Source organism: Chrysochloris asiatica, unplaced genomic scaffold (genome assembly GCF_000296735.1).
Source record: "Chrysochloris asiatica unplaced genomic scaffold, ChrAsi1.0 scaffold00274, whole genome shotgun sequence".
In the NCBI taxonomy this organism is placed as follows: domain Eukaryota; kingdom Metazoa; phylum Chordata; class Mammalia; order Afrosoricida; family Chrysochloridae; genus Chrysochloris; species Chrysochloris asiatica.
Window position 1 is genome coordinate 3,762,203 of NW_006408792.1, and position 15,900 is coordinate 3,778,102.

The window sequence follows — 15,900 nt, forward strand, 5'->3', positions numbered from 1 at the left end:
GAGAAAAGTGGAATTAAATCACCATATTGCATTAATTCTAGTAGCTCTCAGACTCCCGTACATTGTTATGACCAGAGTAATCTGGTTTCTTTGGCTTGTTTGTAAGTTAATCCTGCTGATGCCACACACTCTGCCCCAAAGTCCCTCTCCAGCTCCTGACCTGGAGGGTACAGGTGTCTGGGCAAGGCGCATGCATGATCTTGGGGCGGTGTCCTACTAGGGTCGAAAGTCACGCTGAAAAGGCAGGCCCAGGGAAGCTGGGGAGAAGGATGAACTGGGGGTACCATATCCAGCCACCCCCTCCTTCACCCTCCCCCGGCAGTCGCCCCCAGCCAGCCGCTCAGCTGGGAGGATGCCGCCGGCCTCCGGAGCGTGCGCGGCCACGTGACGGCCGCTATAAGAGCGCCCCGGGTTGACGCTCGGCTCCCGCCGCGCCTACTCGCCGGCCGCCCTCCCTCCCGGTGCCCGGCAGCTCGGAGTCACCAACCTGCGGCTGCGGCGGACGCCCAAGCCCCGGCAGCAACATGACAGGTACGCTCCGAACCGCTCAAGGGCTCTACACCGCTGCAGCTACGCCCCAGGACCCCTGATCGCTCAGTCCCCGCAGCCCTGCGCCCCCGGGGAGTTCCGAACCCCGCGAAAGACCGCGGCAAAGTTGCAGGCTGCCCGCAGCGGAGCGCGCTGCTTCCTGCGTCAGCAGCCGTCCCCCGTCCCGGGACCGGAGCGCCCGCCACGAACCCCTGGGGCGCGCAGTAATGGGGGACAGCCCCGCAGCGCCTCGGCCCTTTGCGGAGCCCCGCTCTGCTTCCGTCTCCTTGTCCTTCCTCTTACTCCGCGGCGTGAAGGGCGGGCGGCGGGCGGAGCAGCTGCGACGGTGGAGTGGGGGTGGGGAGCCGACTTCCCGGGGACGCCAGTCTGGGGTTCCTGAACGCATAGGGATCGGGGAGCCGCCCCCGCCGCCTGCGGGCGGGAGCCGCGGAAAGGGCGGCCGCAAGCGAGGGGGGTGCATAGGCGCCCGGCTTGGCCTGGCCAGGCCGGGCCCTGGTCGCCGCCGCGCCTATTTTTAGGCCTTTGCGATCAGAATGAGGAGCCCTGGTGTTGCAGTGGTTAATGCGCTTTGCGTCTAACCACTAGGTGGGCGGTTCAACTCACCCGCCGATGCAGATGCACGGAGAAAGATGTAGCACTCTGCTTCGTGAAGATTTACAGCCTTGGAAACACTCTGGGAACGTTTTACTCTGCTCTGTGGGGTCACTATGAGTCGGAATCGACTCCACTTTTGTGGGTTTAACTTGGTGGGCGCCGGGTTGTGGGGAGCTGGGAAGCGTCCATTAGGGTGCTGGCTGGACCACACTTGTTTCGAGGTGTCCGGAGGTCATGGCGGATCTGCCTGAGGACCAGGAGGCTCCGAGGTAACTGGTCCTTTCTGTATTGTTGAGCCCGCTCTCTGGATTATTACAGCGATTGAACTACCAATAAAGCTGCTGAGGTAGCCCAGAGGTCAGCGTCTCTAGGACTTTTAACTGTCCGCTTGTCTTTCCTGTTGATCTGTATGTAATGTTTGCTAGCCTTACTATGTTTCCTGCTTCTTTTCAGAGCAAAAAAAATCCACCCCTCTGCTTCTCTTGGAATACTTGAACCATAACATGTTAAACTTTTCTCCACAATTCTCTAAAATCTGCACCACTTTTGAGTTAAAACATTTATAATACCCCAGGTTGTTAAGTATCGTTGGGGTCTACTTTCAAATGTTACCATTTTACAATTGGTTGAAGGAACTTGCTAATTAGAAGCAAGTGCAGGCAGGGTCTGATGGGTCAAGTGACAGGTGTCCCTGGCTTGAGTTTTCCAAAAGGGTGACACTCAAGGAAGCCAATAGCCCTCCAGGGGTGAGGAATGCTGTTCTTTCTACAGTTTAGTAGTCAGTCTGCCCCGAAAGAAAGGCCCGTATTCTGTGTGAAGCTGCCTCTCAGGTCAGCAAGCAGATAATTAGTTGTTGTTGATGTGAAATGAGATAACAAGTACAATCCACAAACTACAATTTCCTCTTGCTTTTCTCCATGAAAATTTCAGTACTTCTTTCCTCTTGATTGGGAAATGGGCAAAGGGAAAATGCAGAAACCCAAGACAGAAAGAAAGTGACTTCATCACAAAATGTCCCAACTCCCTGGTTGGGTAACAGTGTCCCAAGTGACTCCTGCCAAAGTTTGATCCTAAGTGTCATGCACATTTGGATGCCCAGCAATTAGTTACCGTCACTATCTCCATAGACACAGGGTGTGCCCCAGAATCATCTCCTGGAAGGGCAGGAAAAATCTGGAAGGCTGGGCTTACTCAGTAGAAAGACTTATCCATGCACCTGCCTTCTGTCTGGCAATGAAGTGATTACTGAGATTGAATTTTGTGTGTGTGAGTGTTGAAGAGAGGAGTCTCAGGAAGGAAGATAGGGGTAATACTTCCCTGAGGAAGAGGAATCAGGTTTGTTTGAATTTGTTGTCCCTTAATCTATTTAATAAGGAGCTCTGGTAGCGTAGTGGTTACAGATCCGTCTGCTAATCTCATGGTCAGCAGTTCGAAACTACCAGCTGTTTCATGGGAGAAAGATGAGGCTTTCTGCTCCCCGTAAAGATATATAGCCTCGGAAACCCTGTACAGGGTCGCTATGGGTCGGAATTGACTTGACAGCACTTAACAACAACAAAGATTTACAGCCTCGGAAACCCTATGCAGGGTCGCTATGAGCCGGAACTGACAGCACATAATAGCGACAACAATCTATTTAATAGCAATTGGTCACTGTTCAGAAGCATCAAAGAGGGAAGACCTCTCTGACAAGGTGATTTTGAGCAGGGATTCACAATGGTTCTTAAGGAACGGTAGGACAGGGAGAGTTTTTGCTCTAGGTAGACGAAACAGTGAGTATAAAAGCCTTCAGGTTGCTATTAATATAAGCACCAGAATGAAGAATATGGCCTCTACTGTCAGACTGTCTGAATTCAGGTCCACAGTTAGATTTCCAATTGTATAAAGATGCTCTCCACGACACTTTATAGAAGAAACTAAAAAAGGCACTTCTTGATCTCTTCATTGTTGTTGTTAAATGGCCAATTCATAGCCACCCTGTATGACTGCTGACCTTGCAGTTTAAATGACCTTGCAGTCCAAGGCATTAGCCCGTGGTGCCACACCAGGACTCCTTCATTACCACCTGTTAATTGCCTGCGGTTCACCCTGTAGGTGTTAAGCTACTTTTTACTCTGAGAATTTAACATGTCCAAACTCTAAATTGACTTTAATTTGTATAGCTCAATCAGTCTCTTGAAGGTTGTCAAAGACATTCTTGCTAAAGAATGCTTCTGAACTCCTCCTGAAGTGGATACTTAGGTTTTTCCCCTAAAAGGGGACTGCTCCTTCATTAGAACAAATTCTTATCAGTGGAACTGATTTTTATGACTTTTTCAAAAAGGAGCTTTGGTGATGTACTAGTTAAACACTTGGCTGCTGACATTAACGTTGGTGGTTTGAACCCACACAGCCGCTCTACAGGTTAAAGGTCTGGCAGTCTGTAAGTATTACAGCCTGGAAAACCCTATGGGGCAGTTCTACTCTATCATATGGGGTTACTACTATGAGTCAAATCAACTTAGTGACACCTAACAATTTTTGAACAGGGTCCTGGGTCAGTTTGACCTGGTGATAACAGTTGTCATCAAGTATATTCTAACTTCTGGTGATCCCATGTTTGATAGAGAAGAGCTGTGATATTCTGTAGGGTTTTCAAGAACTGATTTTTCAGAAGTAGATTGCCAGATCTTTCTTCCAAGTTACCTCTGGGTAGACTTGAACCTCCAACCTTTTGGTTAGAAGTCAAGCACTTTAACCCCTTACATACTCCACCCTGGGATACCTTTTTAGGTGGTAGGGTATTATAATGAATGTGCTTCTTTCTTTGTATTAAGATCAGGCCTTTGTGACACTGACCACAAACGATACGTACGCCAAAGGAGCCCTCGTCCTGGGCTCGTCTCTGAAACAGCACAGGACCACCAGGAGGCTGGCTGTGCTCACCACCCCACAGGTCTCGGAATCCATGAGGTGAGGACCTCACTGCCTGTCCATTTGTAGTTCTCAACTTCCCTGTCTTCTGTTCCTGGCATCAGCCTACATTGAGGCCATATGCTTTTCAGGGATTGACACTAAGTGGAGAAAGATGAGAGTTGCTGAATGAAGAATCATGAGGTCTGAAACCTCTTGCTAGCATTTGGGAGGACATTCCAGCCGAGGTTTGTAGTGCCCTTCTGAGAGTCAAGTGATGTTCTGGAGCACATTGAGATTTCAATTAGGAGCGGAAACAAAAGGACTCCCCTAAGCAAGTTCTCTCTGGGCGACCTAGCGAGTGTTTCAGTCCAGGTGTTTCCTGGTTATGGAGGTGCTCCCCATCTTTATGTCATCACACTTCACTTGAAGTCCTCAAATATAAAAGCATTCCAAAATGTAGTAGTGTCTACTTTGATTCCTCTTTCCCACCAGGGAAAATGCTCCAGGTGACTTTAAGAGAAAAGTAGCAGTGTGCCCCACGGCTCAATGACATTTGTAACCTAATGGTCTTTGGGACTTCATTTAGGACACAGTAAATTGGAATCCAGTGGTTGTTCTAGTATGACACATCCCAACTAGGTACACATGCTACTTGTTAATGGGCTTACTTCCCTTTCATTTGTTGGGATTAAATTTTGAAGGGTCTGAATGAATGAACTATATTAGGTACAGTCTCTAATACTAAATTTAAACATATCTTGACACACTAACAGATCTGTAGTGTGTTTATTTCTGAGTTCTCTAGCCGTCTTTTTGTAAAAATACCCTTTTTGTGATGTTTAAAAAAAAAAATGTAAGCACATGCCAAGGGCACCTGAAAAGGAGTATTGTTTTAAAACATGCATCTGTCTTTCATACTAACAACCTTGTTCCTAAAGGGTAATTTAGGAAGATGCATAAAAGTCTGCCTCATAATATTTACCTCCTAATTTGTAGTCTATTCGTGAAGATGTGTGTAAGCAGCCAGATCTGGTCTTAGGTTTTTCCACCATGATTTACTGTGTAAATGGTGCTGTTGGTCATTCTTCTCAAAAAGACCAAGCCCATTTACTGCGTAAACTAGAACATATTTTTGTACAGCTTTGGAGACACACAATACTAGCTTTGTTCTGCATGTCTGATAGTGTTTTAAACTTTCAGTGATGATTTGTCTACTACATATTTTTTTCTCATGCTAAGCTTACCCATTTCAGAAACTTTTGAAAATAAAACTGTAGTTAAATTTCGGTACCTCACTGACCAAAAAATAAGTCTCTCTCATTATGCCAAAGCAAAGTGCTAACTAACCACCATGCAATAAATCCTAATTATATTAGATTTTTTTTTTTAAATGACAACGAATAACCAAGCCCTTTAACCTCTTTTGTGAAATACTGTTTAGGCATTATTATTTTTTGTCAGTTGGCTTTAGCAGAGTGATTAGGAATATACCTTAAAGTCTGCCTCCTAACTTTCTTGCAGATACTATATGTGCAGTAGCCACCATCATTTCTAAAAATATGGACTAGTTAGCAATGATTAGTTTTACTAAAATACCATTTATAAATAAAGGCTGTTACCAAGATGTAGCAAACGTCAACCAGGTTTCTCCGTGCTTTCCCTGGTAGTCAATAGCATAATAGAAAATAGCAAACGTCTATAAAAAATGTTTTAAGGTGAAAACTTCATTCTCGCCATAAGCAGTTTTCATTACTTGGGTGAAGTAAGCTGCATATGTAAAAAAAAAAAAAACAGACTTCTTCCTGAAATAAATTAGGGAATATATTCTGCAAAAGTAACTTGTTGTAGTAATTTATATATGGACAAAGTTTGAAGATACCTGTCTTAACGTTAGATTGGTCACTTTTCTGAAAAGATGCTAAGCACTGCTTTCTGGATTTTATTTTGACAGAAAAGTTTTAGAGATAGTCTTTGATGAGGTCATCACGGTAGACGTCCTGGACAGTGGTGATTCTGCTCATCTAACTTTAATGAAGAGGCCTGAGTTGGGTGTCACGTTAACGAAACTGCACTGCTGGTCGCTTACACAGTATTCAAAATGTGTGTTCATGGATGCAGATACTTTGGTGAGTGTTACTTTGAGGGCTGAAAAGACATATATGGTAGAGGAGACCTGTTAGGCATTTGTGAGTGCTGTTAACACTTGACTGAGCAGTTCAGATAAACCCTCTGTTGTAAAAAGAGTCAGATGATAGAGGAGACCAGACTCAGACTGCCTTACAGCTGTCATCTGAATAGTTAAGACCAGCAACAGACTTCATCCTTTGTATTGGATAAATTAGGAAGACTTAAAATGGTTGTGCTGCAACAGAACATTTCTCTAACACCTTTCCCCACTTTGATTCAGGTCCTAGCAAATATTGATGATCTTTTTGAGAGAGAAGAATTTTCAGCAGCACCAGACCCAGGGTGGCCTGACTGCTTCAATTCTGGAGTCTTTGTTTATCAACCTTCAGTTGAAACATACAATCAGCTATTGCATATGGCTTCTGAGAAAGGTAGTTTTGATGGTATGTATCTGTTACCTTTATCTCTAATAAGCTATTAGTCACTTAAGGGCTTTTCTTTTAATGAACATAATTAGTATGGTGCCTTGTGCCTGGAAAGTAGCAATATAATGAGATGCAGCAAACATTTTAACATGTGTTCTATTATGAAAATAATGTTTTTGTTTTTGTGTGTAATTTTTCTATAGATGCTAAAGATTTACCTAAACTGGTCTAGGACATTTTGCCTTTAGAAGTGGCCTTTCCCTGTGTCTAATTTAGAATATGATAAATATACTGTGATTACTCAAAAGTTGATTGTTCTATTTTAGAAATAATGCTGGTGTTTTTGTGTATATTTTTTCTATAGATACTTAAGATTTACCTAAACTAGGCTAGGACATTTTGCCTTTCCCTGAGTCTAATTTAGAGTATGAGAAATGTACCGTGATTACTCAAGAATCCAAACACTGTTAGACAAATCAAAATCATAACCACTGTTTTTAAAACCTGAGTAAATTTAAGCAGGAGTACTTCCACAGCTATTACTAACAGGACCAAGCCCACAAGATGAAATTATATTATAATATGCTCCAGTAACACTAAAAGATGCCATTGTCTCCCTGGAAACCTAGAAATAAATCTGACAGTTTGACTTTTGTCTCCTCAGGAAGGGTTGAAATGAAGATAGAAAGTCATGTGAATAATCCTTGTCTCTTATTTGTGGTAAAACTGCACATCAGATAGAGTGGCACCTGCAAGGTGGAAGAGTAGAAAACCAACAAAGTCAGCATCCATTTTCCATAATGCATTAGTGTATCCATAACTGTGTGTGTATATATATAGAAAGGTTCAATATAGAAGATTCTGACTGACTGATTTAAGATCTTAACATCCTTTGGAGAGTTTTGATCAAGTGAATCAATAGGTATGCTTCCGCTTTAGGCTAGTCTCTGAAATAATAGATAAGAAGCCATTTTTTGTCTTAACAAACAAAAATCAACAGGACAATTAATATGTAAAAGTAGTTCATGTTTCCATTAATGCTGACGGAGCCTTTGAATAAAGAAAAGACCCACTGTAGGCAGAAAGCAGACATGCACTGTGAAGCCCTCCCAGGAGTGACTCACCATCAGATCTTAACATCTTGACAGTGGCCCTGGAAGGGGGACCTGGGAGTGAGCAAAGGTCTGAACTCTGCTGCAGATACTCTGCACCAGGGGCTGCTGTCCCCACTTCCCTCCAACATCACCTCTGAGATTTACAGTGAACAGGTCTTTGGGAATTTGCTGCAGGCACAGCTGTCATCAGCTGAGGCTCCACTCTAGATATTTGTTCCCATTAACTAGTTACAAAGTTAAATCAAAGTTAAAACTTTTTAATATAAAATGTTGTTGCTGTTGTCAGGTGCCATTGAGTCATTACTGACTCATAGCAAACCTGTGCACAACAGAACGAAACACTGCCCGGTCCTGGGTCAGCCTCACAGTTGTTGCCACGCTTGACCCCATGATACGGCCATTTTGCCAATCCATCTCACTGGGGGTCTTCCTCTTATTCTGTGACCTTCCACCTTACCAAACATGATATCCTTCTCCAGTAACTGGTTCCTCCTGACAGTATGTCCGAAGTATGAGAGATGAAGTTTGGCCAGTTAAAAATGTTCACTTTTACATAAAACCGAGATTGTGTTTTTCTTTGCTGATGTTCTTAGAAACTTAATTCTGTTATATGAGGATTTGGATTTTCAGCTGTTTAAAATATCATTGAGAAAAACAAGGTAGTTGAAAGTATCAAGTGTGTTTCACTATTGGGCTAGATCACACTCTGTTTTACTACCACTAGTTCTCATCTACTGGGTATTTGACACAGTGCTCAGTTGCTAACCAGAAGGTTGGTGATTTGAACACATCTGTCACTCCAAGCAAGAAAGATGTAGCAGTCAGCTTCTATAAATAGTTGTAGTTGTTAAGTACCATTTATTCGGCCTGACTCATAGCAAGGCTGGAGAATGTCCAGCCCACAGGCCATATGATGTTGTTGTTAAGTGCCGCTGTAGAGTCAGTTCCAACTCATAGCCACCTTGTATAGAGTTTCCAAGGAGCGGTGAGTGCGTTTGAACTGCCAACCTTGCAGTTCAAATTGACCTTGTGGTCAAGTGCTTATCCTATGTTGTTGTTGTTAAGTGCTGTCGAGTCGGTTCCAACTCATAGCGACCCTGTACAGGGTTTCCAAGGGTGTAAATCTTTACGGGAGTAGAAAACCTCATCTTTCTCCCATGGAGTGGCTGGTAGTTTCGAACCACTGACCTTAAGGTTCACAGCCCGATTCGTAATCACTACGCTACCAGAGCTTATCCTATAGCACTGTATAAAGCCTACAAAATCATTTGGTGTGGCCCAGCCAAAGCAACCGCAATTCTTGCTCATCACATTTGTTGTTAAGTGCTGTTGAGCTGGTTCCAACTCATAGTGAGTGACCCTGTATAGGGTTTCTGAGGAGCGGCGGATAAATCTGAATCACCAACCTTTTGGTTCAAACAGACCTTGAGGCCAAGTGTTTATCATATGGTGCCACAGCAGGACTCCAGCCATCACATTAATGAAATGTTTGGCCAAATATAGTAGGCTAATTTTTAAGCTGATAATTTTGTATGGCCCACAAATGATGTTATAAATTTTGGCAGAAATAAATTCCCTCTCTCCTAAGGAATGGCTGGTGAGTTTGAACCTTTTGATTCAAACCAACCTTGAGGTCCACACTAGAGGTCCCACAGGGTCACTATGAGTTGGAATCAACTTAATGGTGGTGGGTTTTTAGAGACGATTAGAATCACAGTTGAGGGGTATGCTACTGGCATCTAGTAGGCAGAAGCTAGGGATGCTGTTACACATCCTATAATGCACAGGGAAGTCCCCACAAAAAATACTTTGCTGACCCAATATATCCATAGTTTCAAGGTTGAGAAACCCTGATCTTAACGTCAGTGCTCTGAAGCAGCTAGCAGGAAGGTGTGAACCATAATGAATGGAGATATCAGACAGAAAGAGCAGTCTTGCTTCAAGCAACTTTAGCAATAAGAACAGTAATATCCTGAGTGCTCACTGTAATCAGGACCAGCTGTTAGCACCTCCACTTTACTAATTCAGGATTTTGTTGGTGGTTATGTGCCTTGGAGTCAGTTCCGACTCATAGCGACCCTGTATAGGATTTCTGAGACTGTAAATCTTTACGGGAGCAGAAAGCCTCACCTTTCTCCCACGGGACAGCTGGTAGTTTCGAACTGCTGACTGTGAGATTAGCAGCCCCAATTTAGGATTTTAGCTCCTAGTATTTTCCTGTGATGGAAGGAAAGCTGCATTTGTATTGGAGCTCAAAACATGTATTACTTATCCCTACTTACACTTTTTTATTATTTTAATACTGTATTGCTTATCCCTACTGCTCATACCTTTGCATAAGAGTAAGTTGAGAGCACTTCCAGCAAAAGTCCACTATTTGTCTTAACCTTCTCCTCATGGTGTAGCTTTCTTCACCACCTCTCTTATAATTTTAAGAAAGTAAATGTATTTGTGCAAGAAACTCAATGTAACTCTTCCCAACATCAGTAAGTGAATCACATTCTAAGTGGATCTGTGGCCTGCCAGCTACCTTAAATCCACTTGATTTTAATCATGTAAAGGGAATCCAATTTCTAACCAAGTGTTAGATGTTGTTGTTCAAAGATAAGAGTCTTGTGCCATGCTAAATTATGCAGGTTACATTTTTAGAATATGAAACTAATTAACTGCTAGTAACCAACCTAGACCATCTACCTTATTCTAGAGTACTGCAGGAGTTGTCAAACACATTGTTAAGAAGCCTGAATTGAATGTACGTGTGAAAAGTGCCCTACTAGAAAGCGATTTCTGCTTTTCCAGCCAGAATCTGAAACCACTGAGAGATTCTTTCTGTGCCTGTTCGCACATTTCATTATTCAGCAGCAGGGCTTCCAGGAGCTGGCCTTGCTGTAAGATATTTCATTTACTGCCTAGTTGGTGGTCAAGGACTGAATTTTCTTTGTTAATTGTTGTTAGCTGCAGTGGAGTCTCCCTGACCCAAATACACTGCCCAGTAAACAGAAACACTGCCCAGTCCAGCAACACCACCATGGTGGGTTGTGGATCAAATGGCTGTGATCCACAGTGTTTTGAAGTAGAAATGTTTACCTGAAAGAGATAAAAATTTAACTGCATTCATGGTAACTTATAGTTACTTCTCAATTCTGTGTACATTTAAAGAAAAACACACTAGCAGCTCTTAAATGAAAGGTTGTTTTCATTTGAGTACATGTTGATGAGTTTTACTCAGCAAAGAAAACTGTCTCTGTATCATAGCTTACTCCTCGCTGGAGGACTTGAATCAATGCCTCTGCAATACCTTTACTGGAGTTACAATTAATTTAAATAAAAGATTTATTAATGAGTTTTATCCTTTTCTAATGGCAATCTACTTGTTTTGCCCCAACTTTTCAATGCCTAATTTTGCTTAGGTGTCATCCCATAGGCCCTGAGATATTTCTTTCACCATTACATTTTCTAATATCCTTGCCATCACCCCTGTTTTTATTGAGCTGGGGGCTTCAATCCCAGCATTTTTAGGCCAGCAATTAAAGAAAACTGTTCTGCAGATGACTCTATCTCAGTTCAAATTATCTTTTAAATCCCGCTTAATCTCTCACATACGTTCAAAAGAAACTGAAGGGACCTGGTGTCCACTGACAAGCCACACAGGCTGCTGATGGCTGAGAAACTGCAGCTGCTGTCTCAATGCCTCTAACACGAAAGAATGCAGCTGTCGTGCCTCTAATCACCAGCCCTCTAATCACTCTTGTGTCTCTGGCCAAGAGAATAAACCTAATATGGCAAACTGGGCTAGGTACACATTGACTTCTCTTTTCTTACCAAGTACCTAGAGTCTCAGATTTTGAACTAGTGACTACATAACCTAATTCATGACTGACTCGTAATTTCCTTGCGTGAACAGTCGACGTTCCACTACCTTGCTTATATTTTTAAACCATCTCAACACTTACTTCATCCCCAAAGTTACATGTTTCCTGAAAAGTTGACCAATAGGTGTTGTGAAATAGATATTAGATATATATAGTTTTTTATAGAGCACGACAAGGTTACAGGTTGACCACAGGACTCAGCAGTGAGAACAGAAGGAAGCGGTCACAATATTGTCGATAATTTACCAGAAGTTTTCTTGTCTCCTATGCACTGTGTGAGGAGCTCTGGTAGCATAGTGGTTACGAATCGGGCTGCTAACCATAGGGTCAGCAGTTCGAAACTTACCAGCTGTTCCGCAGAAGAAAGATGAGGCGTTCTGCTCTGGTAAAGATTTACAGCCTCGGAAGCCCTGTACAGGGTCGCTATGAGTCAGAACTGACTCCACGGCACATAACAATAACAACAACAACATGCACTTGTGTGAAGTGAAATTGATGCAGTTGACTTTTTTTTTTTCTCCTGAACTGATAAACTTTCATTAAAAGGGTACTAAAAGGTATTATACTTCTAAATGATCAAATAGAATATCTCCATTATCAGTGCGAATCCTGGTTACATTTAATCAAGCATTCATTCTGAAACTCTTTATTTTACTAAGTTCTTCCAATTTCTAAAACCACACCTTAGACATGTATCTTAGATATTTCTGTTGCCTTCATTAATGATCTACTACAAAACTAACTTTAAAATGTTACAATATGAATTTTCACACATGCTTTTTTCCAGAGGGATTAAGACAAAATGTCATGAATGTATAAATCCCCTAGTGAGATTTGTACATCATTTTTCCCATTTCTCTATTATCTGACGTTAATACAAATAGAGTAAAAGATGCTGAGATAAATTTATTGATTGAATCTGAATATGCTTTTTACTCCAATAAACTCACTAGGATGTTTGCCTTAAAGGTTGAACTGGGATTTAGTTTCTACTGAAAATAAAGAATTGTAATATGTGAGTAATAACTAATTATTGGTACCTGCTATGCTGGTATTCTTCCTGGTATATATACTACTGACCAGACCAAAGGCATTTTGGAGAGCCGCTCTCATCCTTCCCAATATCATTCTCTGTTCTCCCACACCTTAGACCACTTCTTCAAAAGTGCCTTATATACACATTGTTGTTTTGTTTTTAAGTACCAACCAGTCAATTCTGACTCATAAAAAACACAATTGACTTTTAATTTGGAGAAATAAACCTGAATACATGTTGAAGTTTTTGGTCGTCTTTTTTTTTTTTTTTTTTTTCCTGTGACTCTGTGTTTTTGGTAAGTGTCCTCAAGTCTAGTCTGACTCATAGCAAACCTGAATAGGGTTTCCCAGGAGTGGCTGGTAGGTTTGAACCACCAATCTTACTGTTAGAAGTCCAGTGCTTATCCTACAGCACCCTACCAGGATTCCTTGTGACTTGTTGTTATTGAGTGCCATCGAGTCAATTCCAACCCATAGCGACCCTGTATAGGTTTCCAAGGAGCAGCTAGTGAGTTTGAACCTTGAAGTTCAAAGCGGCTTTGCAGTCTGGCGCATTAACCCTCAGCGCCACACCAGGACTCCTTGTGACTTCTTGTTATGTGCCGTGGACTGCACAGGGTTTCCAAGGCTGTAAATCTTTACGGGAGCAGAAAGCCTCATCTTTCTCCCATGGAACAGCTGGTAATTTTGAACTGCTGACCGTGAGATTAGTAGACCAACTCATAACCACTATGCTACCAGAGCTCCTTGCGACTCGAGTAAGCTAAATTAAGGTGCTGTAGGTGAGAATCCCAAGGTTGGTTTGAATCGCAAGGTTCAAACTCACCAGCCAGTCCTCAGAAACTCTTTACAGCAAGGATGGGAAACTTCTTATTTTATTTTACAGTTAAAGATAAAAGTCTAGTGCTTGAAAATTGCTTTCTATTAAGTTTCATCTGTATCTGTTAGTGGAATACTGGTGTGGCACTATAGGATAAGCACTGGACTGCTAACCACAAGGTTAATTGTTCAGACCCACCAGCTGCTCCTTGGAAACCCTATATAAGGTTGCTGTAAGTTGGAATGGACTCACTGACACTTAGCAACAACAAAATATATGTTAGTACCTCTTTCAAAATCTAAATGAAAAAGAGTTAAATGAATTTAAATCTTCCAATTTGAATGTTTGTGTATTTTAATGTTGGGATTCCTTTTAATTACTGTAACCTAATTATCCTAAGCTTTTAATTGGAATTTCTGCCTGTAGTTGAATATTCAGAAAGAAGAAAGAATACATTAGTGTCAAAATTTTTGTTACAGCTTTACTTTACGCAGAATCCAGGATCTGCTGTGAGGTCATTATAGCTGTATGTGCCACATTCTGCGGGGGACTTAAAGAATGTTGGAAAAACGGAATTGAAAGATAATGGAATTTTTCCACAAACTTTTTTTAGCCCTCTTGTATTTATTTCTAAGTGGTCATTGGGACCTTTAAACTCTTAAGTTTTTTTTTCTGTGTTTGAAAATGTATAGTAATACATTTAATTTTTTAACATTATTTCTAACAAAAGATTTAGTGTTCATTTCTGTTGACATGTAAAATTGACCTGTGCCACCTTCCCTAATCTTGTAGTTAGGGTTCTGCTGTACTAGCCCAGAAAAGAAATGGCCAGCATTAAGAGCCACACACACATAAGACTGAGGGAATGAATAACAGGGGGTCTATTGCAAGACATTATTTGTCTTTTGCAAACCAAAGGCTCTCAGAAACTCAGGCATGCCTCACTTGGTTCCCTGACTTGATCGATTCTGCTGTGGTCACTATCTTCCTGGAGTAGGCCTTCCCCAGCTACCCATATGCTAGACTGGTTGTTGCTTTTCTAGTATTTCATCACTTTATTAACTCGATTTCCTTGCATGTATGTCATTTAATTGATCAGTTAGGTTATAATTCTATTAAATACATAAAGAAGGAAGAAGAAAAAAAAAGCCATCACCTTTAATGGCAAAAGAAATGAGCACACAGTTGTTTTTTTCCTACGAGTTCCTTTTTTAGAGCTATTTTTATTTTATTGGACTCATGAGTGGGGTTTTTTTTTGTGCGTTGTTTTTATTGTTTTTAAACTTAGCCATCTGTTTTCCTCTACCCTTGTAACCAGCAGAAACCAAGAATTCCGTGAGAAAACGGAGAAGGAGCAAGGGAGTCAGTGTTCGTGTGTGCCGGCTCTTAACGCTGGTCATTTTAGTTCTGTTCCACTTACTTCTCAATAGTTATGTGACGTAGGCATTCAATAAGTAAATGTCTGTTGAGGGCCTGCTGTAAGCTATAGATGATGCTGGTGACCCCTCTCATTACCAGTCAGGATAGGAGTGTGTGCAGTGTCATCTCCATGGAAGTCTACTTCAACTTTGTATCATGTATGTGTGTGTGTGTGTGTGTGTGTGTGTGTGTGTGTGTGTGTTTTCCTAATCCTCCTGTAGTCATTTCCTAGGACTACTGTAACAAAGTATCAAAAATATAGAGCTTAAAACAAGAGAGATCTAGTCTCTCCAGTTCTGGAGGCTAGACATCCAAGTTCAGGGTATTGGTAGGGCCATGCCTTCTCCAAGGGCTCTTCTTTTTTTGAATCATCCAGCCTTTTGAAGGCCCAGGCATTTTTGTATCACTCCAGTCTTGGCCACTGCCTTCACTGTCCTCTCTGCATCTGTCTCTTACTGTCCCTTGTTTTTATAAGGATACCAGTCTTATTAAATTAGAGTCAAACCTACTCTAGTCTTACCTCATTTTTAACTAATTACAGTTGTAAAACTATTTCCAAATATGTTACCTTCACAAGTCCTAGGGGTTAGGACTTGAACAAATATTTTGGAAGGACACAAATTAACCCAGTGTTAAAGCAAATGGAAAAATTGAAGAGGTCCAAGAGCTGAACAGAAAATTTCAAAGATCAGCTTGAGAAGATAAAGCCAAATACTATAATAAAATATGCAAAGATTTAGAGTTGGAAAACCAAAAGGGAAGAACACGGTCAGCATTTCTCAAGCTGGGGGAACTGAAGAAAAAATTCAAGACTCGACTTTCGTTATTGAAAGATTCTCTGGGAAAATTGTTGAATGATGCAGAATGCATCAAGAAAAGATGGAAGGAATACACGGACTCATTGTACCAAAAGGAAATGGTTAATGTTCAGCCATTTCAAGAGATACCATATGAACAAGAACCAATGATACTCAGGGAGGAAGTCCAAAGTGCATTGAAAGAATTGGCAAAGAACGAGGCACCAGGAATTGATGGAATCAAAATTGAAA

General features: G+C 41.8%; 1 protein-coding gene across 2 annotated transcripts in view; it reads left to right on the forward strand.

Moving 5' to 3' along the window:
- Nucleotides 1-441: 441 nt before the first annotated feature.
- Nucleotides 442-15,900, forward strand: part of GYG1 (glycogenin 1) — a 54,201-nt gene continuing 38,742 nt past the window's right edge. The window contains exons 1-4 of one of the 2 annotated variants that reach the window (XM_006874395.1): nt 442-531; nt 3,960-4,095; nt 5,990-6,164; nt 6,446-6,608. In XM_006874395.1, the coding sequence (XP_006874457.1) occupies nt 525-531; nt 3,960-4,095; nt 5,990-6,164; nt 6,446-6,608 (481 nt within the window). In that variant the 5' untranslated portion in view covers nt 442-524. The remainder of the gene's footprint in view (nt 532-3,959; nt 4,096-5,989; nt 6,165-6,445; nt 6,609-15,900) is intronic. The other variant, XM_006874394.1, reaches the window with a different exon arrangement.